This window comes from Poromitra crassiceps (assembly GCF_964638095.1).
Source record: "Poromitra crassiceps genome assembly, chromosome: 2".
Lineage (NCBI taxonomy): Eukaryota > Metazoa > Chordata > Actinopteri > Beryciformes > Melamphaidae > Poromitra > Poromitra crassiceps.
This window is the reverse complement of record NC_139624.1, coordinates 45659383-45683043: the sequence shown is the minus strand read 5'-3', so window position 1 is coordinate 45683043 and position 23661 is coordinate 45659383. Positions and strand designations below refer to the sequence as shown.

At 41.4% G+C, this 23661-nt stretch overlaps 2 protein-coding genes across 2 annotated transcripts in view; one reads left to right on the top strand and one right to left on the bottom strand.

Annotated features, from left to right (window-relative positions):
• The first annotated feature begins 288 nt into the window (after positions 1-288).
• dnajc2 (DnaJ (Hsp40) homolog, subfamily C, member 2) lies at positions 289-14572 on the top strand. Its single transcript, XM_083652201.1, has 16 exons — positions 289-455; positions 1320-1510; positions 2241-2316; positions 2415-2513; positions 3069-3291; positions 3427-3492; positions 3609-3700; positions 4661-4782; positions 5684-5833; positions 7876-7964; positions 8064-8133; positions 8915-9102; positions 9854-9954; positions 11180-11290; positions 13258-13406; positions 14402-14572. Exons 1-16 carry the CDS (start codon positions 401-403, stop codon positions 14468-14470), a joined length of 1851 nt encoding a protein of 616 aa, XP_083508327.1. The 5' UTR covers positions 289-400; the 3' UTR covers positions 14471-14572.
• A 6-nt stretch (positions 14573-14578) lies between these two features.
• Positions 14579-23661, bottom strand: part of pmpcb (peptidase, mitochondrial processing subunit beta) — a 38744-nt gene continuing 29661 nt past the window's right edge. Inside the window, exon 13 of the mRNA XM_083652207.1 lies at positions 14579-14716. Coding sequence (XP_083508333.1) covers positions 14652-14716 — 65 coding nt within the window. The 3' untranslated portion in view covers positions 14579-14651. The remainder of the gene's footprint in view (positions 14717-23661) is intronic.

Here is a 23661-nt window from a genome sequence, read left to right as displayed (position 1 = left end):
CTGTGTACAGATGGCCGGAAACAAATGTCGGAGTTTTATTGACGCCGGACCACTGCTGAAAAACAAACAAACATTTGCGTCTACTAGACTAACAACGTCATATCGTTAATAATATTAACACAGCGTTGTACATTGATCGAAAGCGATATAATAGGATATTTCAGGGAGATGCATTGCTAAGTTAAACAAACACGCTCTACCGGAACGAAAACGCTGACCAATCAAAACCACGACGACACGGAAACGATTGCGGCGTGACACCAGCACTCCTTCCCAGATTGACACTTGTGTGAGGGAGGCCCATGTGGTGTGTTAATGAGCGGGCCACGCACCGGCACTTTAGCAAGCTTTGACTCAATCGTTTTCGCACCTGAATGGTCGTGTAGTTCCACTATCTACGATGCTGTTAGAAGCACTGGAAGGGGACGTGACGACCGTCTGTAACGCCGTTGTCGGTAAGCATTGAAGGAGGCCAGAGTGAGCCAGCTAAGCTCAGATATCACTGCTGCTGGTACTCGTTAGCATGCAGCTAAAAAGCAAGGCTTTACGCTAGATGTTGTACAGTACTTATGCATAGACCATCCAATGGCACTGCCTCTTCATGTTTGGTTGTTCATATTGATTTTTCTCTATTATTATTATTCCGACTGGGCGTTAATGTGAATGCTGGTATTATGGCTGCCCCCCACTGAATGAATGCAGTGATTTCACTTAGTTAGCTGCTGGCAACTAGCTAGCTGGCAGATCTTGGTGCCTGGATCTGATAGATTTTTGCTGTTACACTGAACAACAACCTACCATATTTATAACGCTACCTTATGTCAACGTTCATTACATAATTTCTGAGCACCTGCTGTCCCCATCAGATCCACGATCTTAGACAGGTTCGGAAAATCTATTGAAAAGGAATTGGGTATTTTCCAGGTTTTGGAAGTTATTGGGGGGGGGGGGGGGTGTACATGCAACTACACACTTTATGTTTAGACTCAAACAATCTAGTATTTGTTACTGTGAATATGTAGTGATATGGCAGTTAGGGACAACACACTATGTAATGTTACATAGATAATGTCTTCAATATTGAAGACCAAAATCTTACAATAAAATGCAGAAAATAGGGTCTGGAAAAGAATGGAATTTTGAAAGTGAAATTGTGTAGGAAGGAACTGCAGATACATATGTCATCGTTGTCACAGATAAAAATAAAAATCAGAGCTGTAGAAAGATTTAAATTATTTGATTGCTTTCAATTTTGGGATCTTTTTGGTGCAGCATGTTGGTGTTTACTCACTCTTAATTCCTCTCTCTTTGTCCTTCAGCCTCAGTGCAGGTGCAGGTGGAGCCAGTGGGTCGCTGGTTTGAGGCCTTTTTGAAGAGGAGGAACCGCAATGTGTCGGCCTCCTTCCAGGAGCTGGAGGAAGAGGAGGAGCTGTCGGAGGAGTCAGAGGATGAAGAGTTCCAACTGGAGGAGTATCCGATGCTCCGGACGCTCGACCCCAAAGACTGGAAGGTATGAAAGAACTGTGTCACAAGTTTTTGCTCCCTCCCCAGCATTTTATGTCCATAAGATCCAAACAAACATACACAGAACAACATCAAACCCCTAGTTTGATTTCTAATTCCACTTGGAGTGTAATTGGATGATGAAATACTTTGGTCTACATGCCCCCCATGGCAGTTTTAAGTTTTCTTCCACACAGTTTTTCAACTCCCCTCCTCCCCAAAAATAGTTTAATAGTAGTTCTCATGTCTGACTTGGTACCTCAAAACAAAAAATGCACCAGAATTGAACTCAAATTACCGGTGATCTGAGTCCATTTTTAGTTGTGAAGTTAATGTCTTTGAGGTTTTCTGCTGTAAAATGGATAAGAAGACAAACAGGCTTGTCGTTTTTGTGTTGAATCAAATAGAAAATTGTGATGCATCGTGATTTGTTTTAGAATCTATTCGTGGAACTCTGAATAAATTAGTGAGTTTCCCTATTGATTCCTGGGCGAGCTAAAAACACTCACTGGAAACTGTTACTACTTTTTTCCCCTCTAGACTTTGTGTTACTGCGTTGGATGCTTATGTAAAATGAGGTGCAGCAACACTATACATATAATGATCTTTAATAATAATAATAATGTTTAGTATCATGTATTTCCAAAAAGAGTTGATACATAGGGGCTCATATGATGGATGAAAACAGTCACACACCGACACCTTTTCACCTTCTTGTGTCGTCATGTTTTTGTCAGAATCAAGATCACTATGCTGTCCTGGGACTCGCCCACATGAGGTACAAGGCCACACAGAAACAAATCAAAGCTGCCCGTGAGTATGTTTCCTACGCCTGCTCTGCTTGGTTGATTCTCTGCTTGGTTGGTTTCTTCACTTGCTGTAGTAAACATTATTTTGTTGTTTCTGCACAGACAAAGCGATGGTGTTGAAGCACCATCCTGACAAGAGGAAAGCTGCAGGAGAGCAGATTGTTGAGGGAGACAATGACTACTTCACCTGTATAACTAAAGGTAAATTATCTCAACATTTTTATGCCTAAAAATCTTCATGTAAATTTGCTATTCCAAAATCTCCCAAATGAAGAAAAAATGCCCCAAATTCAACCCTCAATAAAAACACCTGGGCATCCGGGTAGTGCAGCGGTAACGTTAGATTCCCTGCCTACCAGCATGAGGGTCGCAGGTTCAAGTCGGGGTGTCCATACAGGCACAATTGCCCATGTCTCAAGGTGGGAAGCCAGATTGAGGGTATGTGTTCGTTCTCTGGTCGGTCGGGGCGCCTGTACGGGGGGAAGGGGAACTGGGGGAATAGCGTGATCTTGCCGGTGAAACTCCTCACTGTCTGGAAGAAGCAGCTGGCACATGTATCGGAAGAAGCATGTGCTAGTCTACAACTCTCCCAAGATCGGCAGAGTGGGTGGAGCAACGACAGAGGCAGCAGGGGAAATTGGCCAAGTACAATTGGGGAGAAAAATGATTAAAAAAAAAACGTAATAAAAATGAATAACTAATAATTAATGATTCACACCTTTTGGTTTCTCTGCTTGCCTCTGTTTTCCTCCCCAGCTATAGAAACCCTGTCTGATCCCGTGAAGCGGAGAGCCTTCGACAGCGTGGATCCCACCTTCGACAATGCCGTGCCTTCAAAGAGCGAGGGCAAGGAGAACTTTTTCGAGGCGTTCGTTCCTGTTTTTGAGCGGAACGCCAGGTGGTCTTCCAAAAAGCACGTGCCCAAACTAGGAACACTGCAGTCATCATTTGAAGAAGTGGATAATTTTTACTCTTTTTGGTAAGGTGTCTTCTGCTTTGATTTAAAGAAATGTCATTTGGTGCCGGGTGTCGGAACAGAAAGTGACGCAGTTGTATGTGTCAGAAAAGACAAAACTTGACTTAATACTAGTATTTTCCGCTGTTTCCATTGAAGGTACAACTTTGATTCGTGGAGGGAATTCTCATATTTGGATGAAGAGGAAAAGGAAAAGGCAGAATGGTGAGCGACATCACGACTCCCACCCAAAGTGCCGAAGCATATTCCAGTTCACGTGTTTACATCTTTATACATCTTTACATCTGACTGATGAGTTTTGCATGTTTTTGTTTTTCCAGTCGAGATGAGAGGAGATGGATTGAGAAGCAGAATCGTGCTTCCAGAGCTCAGAGGAAGAAGGAGGAGATGAACAGAATACGAACACTAGTCGGTACGGACTTCCAGAAACAGATTTTTACAGGACACATAAGAATAACGTGAAGCTGCATGAGGCAATATTGACTAAAAATGCATTAATTATCAGCCTAAATCAGGAAGTGGGGCTGTTAATTATCAGCATAAATCAGGAAGTGGGGCTGTTACTTATCAGCCTCAATCAGGAAGTGGGGCTGCAACAGCATTCAGAAATGACGAATCAAATCTCAAGAGTGAAATCTAAACCAGCAGCAGAGAAAGCTGGACTCTCCAACATAAGATCTTCTTGTCTCTCTTTTTTCCGGCTGCTTAATCTAAACATGAGCGAGCTGTGACGTTTACGGTTCTCACTGCACAGGAATTTCTTTGTATTGTAGTCCTAACGGTTTTCAAATAGTTACCTCTCGCTGTGGTTTAGGGCTGCCAATGTCCAAAGTTAAGACTATTTTGTGGCACATTAAAGCGATAGTTCTGATGATTTGATGAGGGGTTGTATGAGGTACTTATCGATAGACAGTTAAACAGTAGATTGCGGTCGGTGTGCAGGGATGGGGGCCGCAAATTTTTATTGATATCATATTTGAGACTGCTTAACGATCTGAGTCTTTATCGATACTTTTCTATTTGGTGGAAAGACGAGCTGACAGTAAACTCTTAACAGAACTGGCATGTGGCATTACAGTGAGAACATTGAGAGGAAACAATGGTAAATCAATGCTTTATGGGCTTTTCCAAATGTTCTGGAAATAAAGAAATATATAACCGTACTTTTTTTAAATTCACAATGTTTACATTTGTTTTTCAAGATATGTATGAAATTTAATTATCATAGAAACTTGTTTTTATACAGATCATATCGACGTCAGTGAATATAAGTTTATTGGCCATAACGGCAATGTTAAATGTTAATATCAGTTATCGTAAAAAAAAAACACTCCATGACTTGTTGACGAGTGGTTCTGCCTCTTTTCTCCAGATACGGCCTACAGTTGTGACCCTAGAATAAAGAAATTCAAAGAAGAAGAAAAGGCCAGGAAGGAATCTGAGAAGAAGGCTAAAGCTGAAGCCAAGAAGAGAGAGCAGGAGGAGAAGGAGCGGGTAAGTCTCTGTCACATCCAGTCTGCTCTGAAATCAACCCCAAGGACTAGTTGTCAGGAAAGTTTGTCTTTAGTGGATAAATCAGTGGCTGGCAAGTTTTTGTGACGATAGCATTTAGAGCTGCAATGATTAATCAACAACTATTTTGAGAATCGATTAATCGTTTTGAGTAATTTTCTTTAAAGGAAAAAAGTCACAATTGTCTGATTCCAGCTTATTACATATTTTCTGGTTGGTTTACTCCTCTATGACAGTAAACTGAGTATTTTTGTCTTATGTACCCCTTGAGCTGTTTTGCCATGCCAATTGTACCCCCCTCACTCATGCGTGCTCTTTGCACCGCAGAGAAAACACAATAGCTGCGGTGGATCCCACGTACATGTAGCCTAAATTAATACAAAATATATTTGTCACTGAACTGCCGGTGTTTGGGCTTGGCCTCTTTTTTCCATCATTTTGGACATAAATTGCAATCTCAAATATTTCTATGTACTGCTGCAAGCTGCTCAAGTACCCCTAGGGGTACACGTACCCCTGGTATGGAAACACTGCTCTAAAGCTGTGGTAGCCTACATTGAGCAACATCAGTGTATAGTTACATCAAAAAGGAGATATTGGATGAGTAAAATAAATAGCTACATTTTAACAAGTAGAGAACGTCTTGACAATTCAATTGATTGACCCCAAAATTAGCAATCAGCACTATGGACAGCATTGAGTATTCACTGCTCACACAGTGCTGTGTAGACTTTTTCCTTTTCTTACTTTTGTTTTTTTAGCACAACCCGACCAATTAGCATAAATTCTCTGTCTGAGCCCGGCCCGACTGACTGGAGAAAGTGAGAAGTCTAATCGGTGGTGCCTGTGTGACGTTGGGTGGTGTACTGTCTGTGTGTTCCAGGCGCGGCAGGCGGAGCTGGAGGCGGCTCGTTTGGCGAAGGAGAAGGAGGAAGAGGAGGCCAAGCAGGCGGCGCAGCAGGCCAAGAAAGAGAAGGACATCCAGAAGAAAGCCATCAAGAAGGAGAGGCAGAAACTCAGGACTACCTGCAAGGTCTCTATCGCCGATGGGTAGAAGACAACTGTGAAGAGGAGAAGTATAGAATATCCGCACACCGGATTAGCTCCCAATATTTATTAATAGAGTACAAAAAGCAACGTTTCAACCCTACTGGGTCTTCATCAGGCAAATGACTAAATGACAGACGGCAAGGTATGTATATATATGTATATGTATATGTATATATATATATATATATATATATATATATATATATATATATATATATATATATATATATAAGCAGAGGACTAATGACAACACATTGAACATTGAACTCAGCTCAGCTGCTCTCAGTCAACAGAATATGGCTGGCACGTAACCAATGGCAAGTGGCTATTGCCCTAAAAGGAGCCTGACTCACCAATTAGAGGAGCACACAGTCAACATGCATAGCATACAGTCAATCAGATGCATAAAAGACAGAATAGAAAAAATAGTAAACAGCCAAAAAAAGCATAGTATGACAAGGCATATACTGTATACAGTTAGGTCCATATATATTTGGACATTGGACACAATCACAATCATTTTGGCTCTGTACATCACCACAATGGACTTGAAATGAAACGATCAATATGTGCTTTAACTACAGAGTTCCAGCTTTAATTTGGGGGTATTTACATCCAAATCACGTGAACAGTGTAGGAATCACATTACATTTTAAGGGACCAAAATAATTGGACAAACTAACATAATCATGCAATCGTCCAATGGCTTCTGAAGCATTTGACTGAATATGAGCAGATAATGTCTGAAACACTTCAGAATGTATTCTGCTGCAGTTGTCAGCAGTCGCATCATCAATAAATACAGGTGAACCAGTTCCATTTGACAACCAGAGATGCTCACGCATGGGCATGTATGACTGATTCATAGGCATAGAACTGATTCCCTTGCATTTATTGATGATGTGACTACTACATGGTGTTCAGGGAATGAATCCAAAAGGTCTCACACTGGAGGAGCCTTTTTTCAGGTCACCTCCCCTAAGAGGCTTAAACACTTTCTCTACACCAACATAACTACAAGAATTAAGATTATGACTGGCATGTTTAAAATGAAACGCTACAAGGCTGCGTTCATCACCGGTTCTGATGTTGCTCCGATGCTCGCTTATTCTGGTGCGCAATGGACGAGAGGTCTTCTTGCCCACATAAGCCAGGCCACATGGGCAGCGGACCCATTATATGACATGTGTAGTGCTACAAGTGATGGCACCACGTATAGGTATGTCACACCCAGTATGTGGATGATTAAAGGACCTGCGTTTGTGCATTGAACGCAGCCAGCACACCTGTAATTACCGTCTGGAACCGGCGTATTGGGAGCTACTCCAGGGTGTGGATATTCTCTACTTCTTATCTTCATTTTGTTTTTTGTATCCAGCACCTGGCCCTAAAGATAGGTTGGATGTGCACACAATTACTCCACTCAACTATAAGACAACTGTGACATGTTATATCACCAAGCGGCCATCTCGGTAGGAAAATAACAGGCGATTGTAATAAATTAATTGTCGATAACGATCAAATGACAAACAGTGTATTGAAGCACCAATATTGGTAGGAAATGCATGTGACATAGGAATACTATGAGTATCCAGTTCATGATGCTTTTCCACTGTCTGTTCTAAACGCTCGGTGTCTAGTCATGCTTTCCTGGGAAGAATCCTCTGCCAAACAGGAAGTTAGGTCTTTTACAATTCTAGCTTGTTTGGAGTAAACAGAAGAAGAACTGGGTAGTTAGCCTGAGCAGTGATAGCCACCACGGCTGAACAGATGCTCAATCTGCATCAACAGAAAATTCAAGCTCCTCCCACACTGTTTGATTGAAAGGTGATCTCAGTGCAGAAATTAGCAACAAAGATATTAAGAGCAATAAAAGAATCTGACATTACCACTTTAAAGCCAAATATCCAGTGTTACAAGAAAACAATTACGGTACAACCAATTGCAATAGTTATAATTTTGTAGTTTTAGATGCATGATGATGAGATATGTCAGTCATACATATTTTTTCTTTTTTCTTCACAGAACTGGAATTACTTTTCTGACAATGAAGCAGAGAACATCAAAATGATGGAGGAGGTGGAGAAGCTGTGTGACCGGCTGGAGCTCACAAGGTGCCGTTGACTGCAGCATCATCACCTTGAATGAAATATGAATTGTAACGCTAACAGAAGGGTTTGTGATCCATTGTTGTGGTTATGTGCCTTTTCCAGTCTGCAATCCCTGAATGAAGTGCTGGCTGCAGGTGTCAAGGAGGAGAGCAAGGCAGCTGTAGAGAAGCAGGTAAAGCACTGACTGGGTGCTATGTTACATTGCCTCACTATTTATGGATGCTGCCTTGTTTTCAGCTTGTGTGTGTTTGTACACAGTGGTAGAAAACTGAAGACAATCTATCCCAGATTGAAGAAACACTGTCCTTCCTCTATTTTAAGGTTAAGGTTCAAGTGAAGCTTTTTTTTCTTGTTGTGTTAAACAGTGGCAGTGGTGGTGGCCCAATGGTTAGAGAAGTGAACTTGTGACCGGAAGGTTGTCTGTTCAATCCCCAGGACCAGCAGGATAAATCTGGGTGGGGAAATGGAAAAGGTAGCGCTTGCCCCTCCCTCATTACCACCACTGAGGTGCCCTTGAGCAAGGCTCTTAACCCCAACCGCTCCAGTGGAGCGGCTCAGTGGCCAGCAGATCAGACTGTGATTGTACTGGTCAGCATCCAGCTGTGAATGTGTGTGTAAATGTGAACAGGGTGCTCCTGAAAAGAGAGCATTGCTCTCAGTGAGACTTCCCCTGTATAAATGAAGGTTAAAAAATAATAATTGCGTGGAAATCGTGGTGGTAGTGGGTCGTCCACTAATCAGAAGGTTGGTGGTTCAATCCCCGGCTCCTCCAATCTGCATGTCAAAGTGTCCTTGGGAAAGATATTGAACCCCAAAATGCTCCCGGTCCTGTGCCAGCACCCTGTGTGGTAGCTTGCCGGGTGAATGTAGGCATTGTTTTATCGATAGAAATTCAGTACATTTACCAATTGTCCTCACAAGTGTACCAACATGGTGTGGGTGGGTCCCTTCAGGTGCAGGAGGTGAACGGCCAGCTGCAGAAGGAGAGGGAGGCGGAGGTGGCGGCGCGGCAGGCGGCCCGCAGCGCCGAGCAGGCCAGTGGGGGAGGGGGAGGGGGGGCCGGGGGGAAGGGCTGGAACGAGGAAGACCTCCAGCTGCTCATCAAGGCGGTCAACCTGTTTCCTGCTGGAACCAACGCCAGGTACATCTGCTCAAGTAAACCAGCAGCGCTCCGCTCGGCGAATACGGCTGACACTAAGCGTTAATTTATGGTTACTGCGGTGTGTCCGGTGTTCACAGCAAGACCGTTCTCTCTACAGAGGCACAGCGTTTATGGTAAATGCTGTACCAGCACAGAGAGCACAGATTCAGCTGTCATGTCATCACTTTGCTCCAATAGAATACCCCCCTACTACCGTAGTAACCAACTAACATAGCAACCATTAGGTAATCAGCCTTGGAACTGACTGCGGCGTTTGCAGAGGCCTTCAGAGATGAATATTTTGACAGGAGCACGGAGCTCGTCGCAGGCCGCACAGACCCCCGCACCGCCAAAACTGGACACACCACAGTAACCATACATTAACTTTAATAGAGTACTGCAGGGATGTATTTTTTTAGGCTTACCTAAATTGCCGCCATGCTGGTTCGTAAGGGTAAAAGGCAATGGGGTTATTAAATGGGAATTTTGGTTCAATGCATGAAATAAGGTCTGTGGTTAACAAAAGTTGATGAAACAGGGAAGTTTGTGTTCAGCAAGATAATCTTCACAAATGAGGACCACTTTTATGACTTTTGAAGCATTTTCAGAAAATTTCGTTACAAAAAACGCATTTACACTTAAAAAGTCATAAAAGTGGTCCACGTTTGTGAAGAAGTGTGTTATCAGAAGATAAATGACGCCATTTAAAAATAAATGTTTCTTTTTTTAAATGCCCCCCCCGCCATTCCAGATGGGAAGTTATTGCCAATTACATGAACTTGCACTCCACCACCGGCATCAAGCGGACAGCCAAAGATGTCATCAACAAAGCGAAGAACCTGCAACGGCTGGGTGAGAACACAAGGAAAATAGCACTCATTCAAAATGGCCCAGTTTTCCTTTTTAATGTGTATTGGCAGCTGACAACTGCATAGATTCTAACTAAGACTTGATCTATTTCCCCACCGGTCTATTCTTACTCATCTCTTCACTGTAACTACAGCATTCACCCGGCAACAAATTTCACACATTGTGTGACAATCAGTGGGACTTTACCTTTACAGAGTATGGGCTGCCCACTCTTCTTAAAATAATTTCAAAAACACAGCTCACTTCTCACAGTCACAGAAAACCTGGGGGAATGATTGAATGTGAAAAGTGTATTTTCCAGACCTGGAAAACTAATAAGTGTTTGCAAATGTGATGGAAATATAGATTGTTTCTTTAAACCAGGTAAGAGCTTAATAAAAGGTTCACTGAAAAATGAAGATGCAGTCATTATCACTGTCTTTAGCAGCACAAAACATTTGTGGAGTTTTCCAGGCACACCGTTAGAATTCAATTTCAATTCAAACTTTATTTCGGGACACAACTCAGGGGGGTCCATAGTACAATAAACACAGAATATAGATATAACAAGAACAGATTATAAACACAAACAATACAAGAGCATTCAGTATTCCCCCTAAACAACTGAAGTGAATGGTGACCAACTCTCAAATCTAAAAAAAGAAGAAAAACAAAAACGCCTCCATACTCCTTATCTGGCATAATCCAAGTCTCCAGAAGCCCCCCAAGGTGCCAAGTTGATTTGAAAATAGGTAATTTATTTACACCTTGTTTTTAGCCAAAATCTTCACAGTAGCCCTGAGCTTAAAGTAATGTTTTCACTTTCACATTAAGCTCACGGCTATAGTCAAGATTTCAGCTAAAAACAGGGTGTAAATGACCTCTTTTCAAGTCAACTTGGCACCTCGGGGCTTCTGGAGATTTATTTGTATTATTATTATTATTATTTCTTTATTTTACGTTTTAAAGTTGGTCACCAATCACTTCAGTTGTCTAGGAAAATGCTCTGTGTGCCTGGAAACCTCCACAAATGTTTTGTCGACTAAAAAACTTCACCCAACCTTCCACTATTCCACCAATAGATAACAGAATTTTCTTTTTTTTTGGGTGAACTGTTCCTTTTTAGTTTTAACATAGAAATGTATCATTAAACCCTACTGGAGGCCCTAACCAGTGTTGACCATGGAAATGTATGTTGAGCACTAATGTGTAGAAACCATCTCCTCAGATCCCCTACAGAAAGACGAGATCAACAGGAAAGCCTTTGAGAAGTTTAAGAAGGAACACAATGCCGTGCCGCCCACGGTGGACAATGCCGTTCCCTCAGAGAGATTCGACGGTGAGTGTGACAGAGGAGCATGGCTCAATAAGAGGGTGTGAGAGTGTATGAAAGTGTCGCAGCTAAACCTTCCCAGGAGAAGTGAATAAAACGAAGACTAGAGTCAAGCCAAGACAGGTCAAAGGTGTTGTGCCAAAATAGTATCCGCAAAAAGTCTCCTGTGGTGTGTCCTCATTTTGTCATTTTTGTTGCTTTGCCACACATAAGGATGCAAATTACACAGGGAAATTATCATTATCAAATGTGCCTAATGAGACTAATGTAGCGCTTGTGCTTTGAGAGAATAAGATCATAAATAAGTGAGTGATCGCTGTTCATGGTTGAGCATCTAGGAAGTTTATTTTCAGTAGGCTACATTCTTTTATTTTTTTAAATCCTAGAAAATGTTTTAACATTTGAAACACCAGTGATAGAAATGACGATTGAAATGACTTGATTTTTTGTGTGTGGAATCAAGGCAAAACAAACTGCCAGGGGAAACAAATTTTGGCACAATACTGGACTCAGGGTTCCCACAGGTACCTACTTGAAAGTTTGTGAATTTGAAAAATAAAAATCCAGGCATTCAACTTTTTTGAAAATCGACATGGTGATTGAATTTAAGGTTTTTCCTCAAATTTCGCTCCGCCTTCATCTCTCGAACAAAATATTTTCTAACAAGCATTGCAGTCAGTGTATTTTTGTCATTTGCAATTGCACACAGTTAAAGGAACACTCCCCCCATTTTCAACCAGCTTTGTATCATTAGAACATCAGTAGTATATCAGAAAACTGTAAACTGTTTTGAAGTCTATCATTTAATTTGACAGTTATTGAGTGTTAAAGTGTGGACCAGTGACATCACTGGTCCACACTAACTCAAATTAATAACTCATTAACTCAAATCAACTCTCAATAACTGCCAAACATTCTGTCATTCATCTAGTTTGACAGTTATTGAGAGTTGATTTGAGTTAATGAGTTATTAATTTGAGTTAAGTGTGGACCAGTGATGTCACTGGTCCACACTTTAACACTCAATAACTGTCAAATTAAATGACAGACTTCAAAACAGTTTACAGTTTTCTGATATACTACTGATGTTCTAATGATACAAAGCTGGTTGAAAATGGGCAGAGTGTTCCTTTAAGTGTTCACACATTCAAGCCTCTGTTTTTAATTGTATGTGAGCTTCTGCTAGCTTTAATTATAAAAATTCTCAATGTTGTAACAGTAGTATCAAACTAGTAGTTTATTTTTAACACAATTTAATTGGGCCTTGAAGAAGGCGTGGGAACCCTGGAGGTGTTGACTGGATTTGTTTGAGCATCCACACTGCTTAGGTATGGTATGGACCTTATCGGGGCCAATCAGACTCAAGTGTAGGGCTGTGCAATAAAATATATATGGCAATATATCACATTATTTTTTTCCACAATACTATATTGATATTTCAGAAAAATATCGCAATATATATCGCTGTATCGATTTTTTTTGCACAGCTGTGTGTTCAGTGACACAATAACTACACTTACTTTTTTTCAGTGTGTTCAGTAACTCATATGCACTCATATGCCCTGTTATATTTGTACTATGTTGTAAACTGAGTCCACAGCACAAGAATTTCACACGTGATACTTGTACCATGGAGTGACAATAAAAATCTTGAATCTTGAATCTTGAACTGTGCGACGGCAAATATGTTCAAATGAATTGGAATTACATTTTTGAAGTAAATAGCTTTGACTCAATTTGTCCGAGTTATAAAAAATAATGTAATGTACCTATTATTACACTACTTGGGTGGTACACAGCAAGTTGTATTTTCAGCTGTTTTTACATTTTCAGTAAATTATGTAGAGTATTGCAATACATATCATATTGCAATGTATCTTGATACAATCGTATCCAGAGTTCCTTGCCAATACCCAGCCCTACTCGAGTGTTCTTCAAAGCCGTGTAGTAACGGTGAACCTCACTGTCCTCAGGCGCTGGCGACAGTCCCTGGACCACAGAGGAGCAGAAGCTTCTCGAACAGGCGCTGAAGACTTACCCAGTCAGCACACCTGAGCGCTGGGAGAAGATTGCCGCTGCCGTCCCCGGGAGAAGCAAGAAAGACTGTATGAAGAGGTACAAGGTAAGCTGACCGCTGGATCTGTTCTGGAACTGACTGAGGATATTTTGAATGTGTATTTCCAATGAAGAGGAATATTTAAAACGGTCTAATATATTTTTTTTTTTTACTAATTAGAAGTTGCTGATTCACTGCATTTAAATAAATAACTTTAAACTGAGCCGCACAGATTTAAATAAAGAACTTTGAACTGAGCCACACAGATTTAAATATTAAAGTCCCTGGAAACCAGAAATATTTCTTTATTATTTAGCATTTTGAGTTCATCACATCACAGGATCCTATGTTAATAAGCCACCAGCCGAATTTGAACGATGATGATGAACGTTGCAAAGTATATAAATTTAGGTTTGACAGCCATGGCAAAACTCATGAGATTTCATTATTTTTTAGAGTATTTTCTCCCGTGGACTGTGTGGGCGTGTGTCTACAGCAGGGAAATTTCTGTCTCTAGGAGAGCGAGAGAGAGGGGGGGAGGGAAACGGAGAAAGAGAGATGAGTGCACACACCGTGTGTGTTGCTCCGTGGCTCTGAGAGGAAGAGATCTCTGTCCGTTCTTTGCCCCCACAGTCTCTCTCTCTCTCTCTCTCTCTCTCTCTCGCTCTCGCTCTCGCTCTCTCTCGCTCTCGCTCTCTCTCTACTAGTGAGAGAGAGAGAACAGCATAGCGCTCGACACAGCCTGGTGACGCGAAGTTACTCACACAGTAGGGCGAGTTGTGCGCGTGTACAAAGGTTATATAGCGCTTATGACGTCATAAGCTCCTGCATTTTAGCACCTCACGCACTGCTCTCTTCAATGAGGAAGTACTTTGTAGAATCTTGTAGAAAAGTGTCGATTTTAAGGCTTTGGGTTGAAAGTAATGTATAATAATTTCTGAGGCAGACAGTTACTAACATAAGACCCTAAATAACATAGTTAGAACGTTTTTGTGGATTTTGGTTTCCAGGGACTTTAAGAATTTTAACTATTGTCCATCTTTTCTTCACTCACCTAACAGGAATTGGTGGAAATGGTCAAAGCCAAGAAAGCTGCCCAGGAGCAAGTGACAGTGAAGAGTAAAAAATGACAAGAACCACAAAAGAAGATAGTCTCCGTGTTATTTTAACATTATTGCGTTGGTCTTTATTTTATAATAAAAATTAAAGGAGGAAAAAAACAAGACGAGCCTTAAAGAGTGAGTTTGTAAAGTTGTGTTTTATATACTGTACAGTTGGCTGCTGGTTAATTTATCCTGGGAGTGTTTCTGCTCAAGTTCTCATCCAGAACATCCCGCTACGGATGCGATTGTAGTCCGGCAGCTGCTCAATCGGACCTGAGATGCAAAGGGAAACACAAACTGCATTTAATATCACTGGAACTGTACTGCTCTCTCAAATCCATTCAGGTAAACATTGAAAAGTACCTTCATTTTGTTAGCCTTGATACCATCTTGAATAAAGGACAAATGGCTGCATCTTAATAACAGCAATATTTCACTTTGGTAGAGCATGCAAACTTTAACATGTTAAAGCTGCACTGTGCGAGATATTTCACTTTGGTAGAGCATAAACGGCATATCTTCATCACTTTCATAGTCAGACATGTTTAGTATGTTTTATTTATTTTTTTGTGATCAAATTTTTATTCAATTTTGTCAAATGAAGATCATGACAGTGGTACTATAAATAGTACAAGGAGTCATATGCATACGTACATACAGCAATTGACAGGCTATATTTATATCACCAATGCCTTGCAAAGAAAAGATTTAAAAATACATGTTAGGAGTAAGGAGAGAAAAAAAAACGTGAGGGAAGCGGACAAACAAAACAATAATAAAAAAAAAAAGTACAAGTACAATAAAAATATGGACACTAGAAATGTGTATATGTGTAGATCTTATATCCTATCAGAGTGACACCTTAGATCTGAACAAGAGACTCTGGGTTTGAAAGAGAACCAATAAGGATGTCCCAGGCCTCTACAGTTGATGCCCGCGCTTTATGAGTTACAGCTAACGATCTTTCTATGAGGGCAATGTCCCTTAAATGATTCAACCATTCTTTTGCTGATGGAGGGTCGGGGGTGAACCATGAGTGAATTATGGTCTTTTTGGCGGCAGTTAAGCCTGCGAAAATAATTTTCCTAAAGGCTAACGTGGTATTATGACTAAGAATAGAATCATCGTTGAAAAGAAATAACATAGGTTGTTTAGGAATTGGGAATTTCAGAATATTCTCAAGGCTCTCCGCCACCTTGGACCAAAGGTTACAAACAGAAGGACATTCCCAGAAAACATGAAGATATGTTCCAACCGTGTTCTGGTTACATTTAGTGCAGTTTGGGCTATCTATAAGCTTCATCTTGAAGTGCCTGTATGGTGTAGCATAAAATTTATGAACAAATTTGTAATGAATGAGCTGATGTGCCGGGTTTTTTGATGAGATGAAGATGTTTGTCCAAATATTGTCCCAGTCAAGCAGAGGGTCCTGTCCCTCGAGGTCCCGATTCCAGGAGGTAATCACCCCCAGAGTTATGCAGTTTTTAGAGATTAAATCATTATAGATCTTGGACACCAGTCCAGTGGAGGATGTTTGAGGGCTAATCCAGGTGTTCAATGGATGAGAGGGTAAAGGTGCATTCCACGGCACTCCATGGGCACGAATTGCTGATTTCAATTGCAGGTACAGGAACCAGGAAAATCCAGGAAGGGAATAAGTCAATGAGTTTTTGGAATGAGAGTAGTCCATTCTCATCATACAGATCCTGAAGGCTGTGGATCCCCTTAGAGGCCCAGCTATCTTTGAAGTATGGACCAAAATTCTGAAGTAGATTATAGTTGTACCAAATTGGGGAACGAACACAGAGTTTGACATTACAACCCATATATTTCTGTACATCAAACCAAGTTTGTAAAGAGCTACCTATAATTGGACCAAACATTCTGCTTGCTGATCTAGGTTTTACTCCACAGAGCAGTACATCCACCAATCTGTGTGGTTTTACCAGTTCCTGCTCTATCTGGCGCCAAGGTGTAACCGCTTCCTCGTCACACCAAGTTGTCAGTGACTTTATCTGGAATGACCAATAATATAATTTAAAATCAGGTAACCCCAAACCTCCAGAGGCTTTTGAGCGTTGAAGTGTAGACAACCGAATACGAGGTCTTTTTTCCATCCCAAATGAATTTATAAGTCAGAGAATGTAAGTCATCAAAATATTTAGCTGGTGGAGGTATAGGGATCATAGAAAATAAAAAATGTAATCTACTAAGAACATTCATCTTCATTATTGCAATCCTGCTTGTTTAGTATGTTTTAGTAGCCTGTTTACAGAGTGCTGTGTGTGAAACACCTGTACACAGTGTTAGTGACTGCCGCGGATGTAGTGCGCGGAGCTAGAAAGTAGTGCCAATAAATAGCGTGGTCTGATCAACAGCAAGACTGCGGTTTTATTGATGAAATGAGCTGTCATAACACATGCATGCTTTCTTTAAGAGTAAAACTTGATAACTCCGTGACCCTAGAGTGTCCGTCGGGACTCCTTTTTCTCCACTCAGATCAAGCTAGAGCTCCGCCCACGGGACTCATGGATCAGCACGTCAGCTCCCCATACACTCAAGTTCAAGTTCAAGTTTATTAGTGTCCCAAAGGGCAAATTGAGTTGCAGCATATAGACATACAAATAAGAACATTGACAAGAAACAACACAAGTAGCATGTTAAACATGTTACATGCATATAGTTAAAATAAATAAAAGGCTAAATAAAACATCAAGGACCTTGTTTGTGGCACACAATGGCCGATAATGTGCAAGGTAGCATTAAAGTGCAAAGCAATCGGTAAAGTGCACAGCGATCGGTAAAGTGCACAGCGATCGGTAAAGTGCACAGCGATCCGTAAAGTGCACAGCGATCAGTAAAGTGCAGACACGCAGCGACCGGTAAAGTGAGGTAGTAGAATAAAGTGCACAAATGGCCAGTAAAGTGCACAAAGTAATGTGCTCTCTACAACTGGTATGGAGTTCATACAACTTTATGTCCAATAATCCGCACTATCCCTTTAAAGCTGCACTGTTTGCGAGATATTCATACACCTGTCGTATCAGGCTACAGGCCAAGAGAACCGTGTCAAATTAATTCTGGTGCCATGGATGGACACTGGCAGAAAGTTATGAAGGAAGAGGCCATGTGAGCAGCACCCTGTCCATTAGAATCTAGATCTTTGGTAAACATGAGCTGTGTGCCGTTTACTGATGTCACCTTATATAATTCCTGTGTATTAAAGTCAACTCATTTCCTATTTGGGCGTCCGGGTAGTGCAGCCTGCCTACCAACAAGAGGGTTGCAGGTTCGAGCCCGTGTTACTTCCGGCTCAACATCGGTGACTCACTGTGCCTTAACCAGACTGCGGCCTCTGTCTATAAATTGCTACAGATTGTACATGTTCAACCAATGGGAAATATTGCTCTAATCCAGGGGTTCTCAAAGTTTTGATGATTGAGGGACAATTTAGGGACCCACCATTGGGTTGGGGGCTGCCCAAGAAAAAACAACACAAAATAATAGCCTATTCTATACTAAAAGTCATGCCAATTGGCAATCGTGAGAAATATATATTGTGTTTTCTAGGAGAAAAAAATCCCATGTGTCCATTTGTAGATATTTTAACACACACCTCACACAGACAGACACACACCATACCTGCCAACATTAGGTGCTGAAAAAGATGGCCTCTTTGAAAAAGTTTTTTCCCCTCGCCAAAACTTTGCCTATAATGCCTTGTGCATTATTTAGCTAGCTTCCTGACAAGCTGGGATGGTATGGTTGGTAGTAGGGGTGCACCGATCACGTTTTTTGCCACCGATCACCGATTGCCGATCACCTATGAGAAATATCTGCCCAACCGATCATTGACCGATTACCGATATATATATATATATATATATATATATATATATATATTTATTTATTATAGAACAGTTTCCATTTTACATATAGGCCTACATTTCATGCATCAAATTGAAAGTGCAGCACATTTTCTTTTTTTTCTACATCAATATTTTATACTGTGTAGGCTAAAGGAAACCGCCAACATGATTTTTTGTGTGTGAGCTAATTGGAGCACAAGACTGTGTTGAACTAAATGGCTAGTAGTTCAGTCCAGTTCCCTCAGTTCAGTTTATAAAAGAACAAAACTCATTCCACTTCGGGATTTCCATGTTACCAGTTCAATGCAGTTCAGTCCACTCAACAAAAATACTCCATTTTCCGGGATTTCCCTGTTACACAAGAAAAATAGCTTCGACCCAAGGAATCTATTTTATCGATTAAGCTAAAGCGGCTAAAGCTAACCGGAGCTATTAACACGTTCACTGCCAATGACGTATTAATACTAGTGCTGCACGATTTGGGGAAAAGGTGCGATTAGCGATTAGGGTGGACAATATTGCGATTGCGATTGTGATTGCGATATAATAAACAAGAGGTATCTAGGGATGATCATGTGCCGGCATGAGTTTTTGACGGTATGATAACCTTGGACAAAAATACCACGGTTTCACATATCACAGACTAAAATACATGAAATATGTTACAATTTAAAATATATTAAAACTAAAAAAATAAAACAATTTGAAATTAAATTATCTTTACAAAAAAATAAAACATTTTGAGACATTTGCCTGTCCCAAACATGTAAAAAAGAAACACCAGTCAAATAGAAACTGCACTGTGTTACAGCACATAGAAGATGGCTCAGCAAAGTTAGTTACATGTCTGTCCAGCAATACTAATGAATGATACACCCCGTTTATTTATTTTGTAGCGACAGATGGCCTTAAACGCCACACTCACGTGACGCTTCTTGAGAGAGAGAGGTGAGAACGTGCATCTGCAGACTTTTAACGAGGGACCATGAAGGCGTCATGTGACAGGCTAGTTAGCTAGCCTGGAGGTGATGCTGCCAGTGCTGGCAGCTGCGACAGTGTTTTGCTATCAACCTTGTTAATCTCGTTATATTCTTCATCACAGCGGGTCATCCCCACTGTGTACTTAATCGCGCACTAGTTCTGCATAAGCACCTGCAGCTCTCTCCTTATTTTACTGACGTTCTCAGTGATCACATGGCTGTTTACATGCGTTTCTGAACGAACGGCTAGCTAGTTATTAGCATAGCTTGCTGTTAGCGATCATGGATGTTCTCTCTCGCCCTCTCGGTAGATAATAGTAACCTTGCTGCACATAACATTACTTATTTGCGGGAGTGCATGTATGGGAGAAGTCTCCCGCTAGTATTGATGCCCAGTGTGATGGCAGAGAAACGTGTGTTTGCTGCGTCGCGTGTAACGTTAGTTTAGAGGAGGCTCTCACACACACACACACTCAAAAAGACGTGAAAAAAATAAAATAATCGCACACTTTTGCGGTTATGTAATCGCACGTGCTGACATTGCGATTGCGATTGCGATTCGATTAATCGTGCAGCACTAATTAATACGTCAAAAATAATCCAACGGTTGACTGCCAATGACGTATTAATACGTAAAAAAAATGAAAAAAAAAATTTTGACCGTGGGATGTGCATCTAACCCTTTTACATCTCTTATATAATTATTGGAGCCACCGAACGTTTACAACCCATTCCACCGAGCCACTAAGTGGCGACAGTGCTCTCCTGACTAGAGGAAGGCAAGCAAAAAGCAGCCATTCTCATGAAAATGGATGGGGGAAAACGCTTTCGTTTTCGCGCTGATTGCTGGCGATGCGGGATTGCAAATTTGCATAATAGATTACAGGTGGAACACACTTTGAAACACGCAGCATAAATATGACCAGAATCGCAAAAGCTTCTCTCAACCAAAACTCCAAGAAGCGAGCGAGTCCATCCAGACTTCCTCAAACAGCGGCCGCGCAGACAGGCAGCAGCAGCAGCAAAGCAGTGAGACTGGTGACAAGCTTGTGACGGCCGCTGCAGCCAAGAAGAACGCCCACGGAGGGAGGAGTTGGAAGCAGAGGGGGGTTTCCTGCTGTTATGGAGGAAATTACTGTTCAAAACTATTGTTTAGATGTCTGACTCTTACTGATGCCAAAAATGAATGGTTAAAGTGACTGTTCTATCGAATTTCACAAAAAGCCGTTTATCTCTGAATAATTTTTCTGACGCTGAAACCATGCTGTATTCAACTGCTAATGCTTACATAACTACTAACTCTACAAACTAACTCTTTTAGACAGAGAAAGCACACATTCTATTAGTTCTTTTGAGATATTGTGTGTTCACAAAATCTTAGCAGAAAAGAATCCTCGGGTCTTGAAAGATGAGCCAGAATCCTCAAAAAAACCCTCTGGCAGAAGCTAACTACAGTAAAAAAAAAACGTCTGGCAGTGAATGTGTTAACGTTAGGAGGATAGACGCAAATATGGATCAAACACGGACTTTACAGCATGCAAATGCCTCGGTAGGCGGGAGGACTGGAGGTAACTTCTCTCTGCTGAGTCTGCTCTAATCACCAGCTGATTTGTGTGATTCAAAGACGCAAGGGGTGTGTTGACAGTCTGGTGTGGTGTGTGGAGGTAAGTACACTGACGAAAGCAAAGCGTGTGCTTTGCAACACAATGATATAAACGTTAGAGCACAATATGAAAGTTAAACGATAGACATTGAAGACATGAAAATGGGCTGCCTCATGTTTCTCACGTGCAGCATGATCAGCTATGCAATCGGCGACAATAAAGAAATATCTGCAGCAGCAGATCACATATTTGAGGTCAAAATCGGCCGATACAGATTGCGTGCCGATCGATCGGTGCACACCTAGTTGGTAGTACCAATGGATGCCTTAGGCTAGTTTCATATGATACCAGAAACTTTACTCTGGCTTTAAAACTGAACCCGCTACAGCACACATGGGCAACATACGGCCCGCGGGCGTCCCGCGATGGAATTGCAAAAAAAAAAAACTGCTGAATAAGTGTCCAAATGTTCATGTCATTCTGGCCAATACTCTTGTTATAGCATTTCATTCTGGAATATGGAATACCTTTCAATAATATTTATGACTAAAAGGCTAAAAGTAATCTCATGTGTAAGAAATGACTGTTCTACATTGAAGTAGAAATTTAAATAATTAACTTGTTGGTTTTGGATTTATTTAGCTTCAAGAGTGCATTTTTGTTCTTGTGTGACCCTCAACACAGGCTTTGAGAATCCTGGGCCACTTACTGATACTTATGCTTAAATTAACCCACTCATATTATGGTTTATTTCAAGAAAAACATTTTGGCTAGTGGAAATTCTAATTGGCTGGTAACTTTAAAATCTAGCAGCCATATTGGCAGGTGGTGAAAAAAGTTAATTTCAAGCCCTGCAGGGAGAGCAGGTGGTGACATAGGAGTGAGTGAGAAAAGGATCAAATATTGGTGGTTAAGACTGAATAATGACATCACAATTGCTCATTTAAAATGAGTTATTCCTCTAAACCTGGCTTCAAACGCCCCAAATTCTTCGCGCTGGCGCCGTTCAGCCCTCAGCAAAATCTGGTAGCGAGGACATTTTTTTGTAGCCCTCTCTATCATCAAAGTTGCCCATCCATGGGTTACGGCATGACAATATTTGTTCGGCCCCCGACAACAATCTGGGTTTCTCATGTGGCCCCCCATGAAAAATAGTTGCCCACCCCTGCGCTACAGCCTCTGAAAGACAGTAAAACCTATCGAGAATCGGACCAAATACCATCATGTCACCTAACTCATCGAGGCTGGAAAAAGAAAGAAAAGCTCGCACACTGCAGGGCTCCAAGTTAGTCATGCATTTATTGCAGCACCAGTGGTTACGTTTCGGTTTTGCTGCCAGAAATGTAACGGTGCTACAATAAATGCATGCACGACTAACTTGGAGCCCTGCAGTGTGTGAGCTTTTCTTTCTTTTTCCAGTTTTGTTAACCTTAGCTCTAGGGGTGTCACGGTACACAAAAGTCACGGTTCGGTACGTACCTCGGTTTTGGGGTCACGGTTCGGTACGAATACGGCACGGTACGAAAATGGGGAAAAAAAGCAACAAATCCCAAATTCTGTTTTTTTCCCTTTGATTATGTCTGAATTCTGCTTTTTACGCTATTTTTACCATCAGAAATAGTGTCTAATATGTGGGAATGAATAAATGTCCACTATTTAATAAGATCTAGGCAATCCACACAAAAAGGTTTTACTCTAGAGCAGTGATTTTCAAAGTGTGGGGTGCGCCTCCCTCTCAGATGTCTGTATTCCAGCTGTTTGACAGGGCAAAGGCATTTCCCCCCACTTTAAATCTTTATTGTACACAAGTTTGTAAACAGAGCGCATGTGTGGAGTAGCCTAATACTCCCACCAACCCCTCCCCCTGTTGTATTTGTTTTATGTAGCATTTGCGTTTGATGTAAGCACTAATTTGGAATCCTATCTAAAAGCGGCCACTAGGCGGCAGTGTTTCTTTAGTCAACGTCAAAATACCTACATGTTCAGAAGAAGAATAAAACGGCAGAAGAAGAAAAACTTCTTTACCCCTGTTGAAAGATACCCCCACTGTCTGACAGACAACGGGGTGGGTTTCACTTTCCCAGTAAGTATGGGAAAGAACCCTGTCAGCGCCTTAACGTTATTGGATGTGAGTTTTGTTTAGCATAATATGATTACGTTCGGTCATCTAATGGATTATTGGAACATGACAAGGAGTCATCGCCTCTTCCTCACCGCAGCTTGCCTGTCTGCATCCGCAGATGTCTGCTTGACCGCATCACTCATCCCACGTGATGTATGTTGCTTGTTTACAAGTTAACAGCCTTGTCAGTGTTATGTAACGTTTAGCCGCAACGCGCAACTATAAAGGACTTTGTCGCGGCTACGTAACGTTACATTGGCAAGCTTACCTCGTTGGCTTGATGTTGACAGAATTTGCAAAACAGCTTATCGCCACAAAACGTCCCATTCTGTGAACGCGGATTTCTATGGCCCTTGTTGTTTTGGTGTCTTCTTCTGTGGCGTTTAATTCAATTCAATTCAATGCCGTTCAAACAGCGTTTAGGTGCTTCTGGATTTGACGTATTCGTCGTGTCGTTTCATGTACCGTGAAACGAGGTACCGTGAGGGTCGTACCGTAAATTCACGGGACGAATACATGTACCGTGACACCCCTACTTAGCTCTGCACCTGCCCCATTTGGGTTTGGATGTGCATGTTTTTACCTCTTTGATGTGTTTACCTAACTCATCGAGGCCCACCAGAAACGTTGCTGAGGGTCGCAA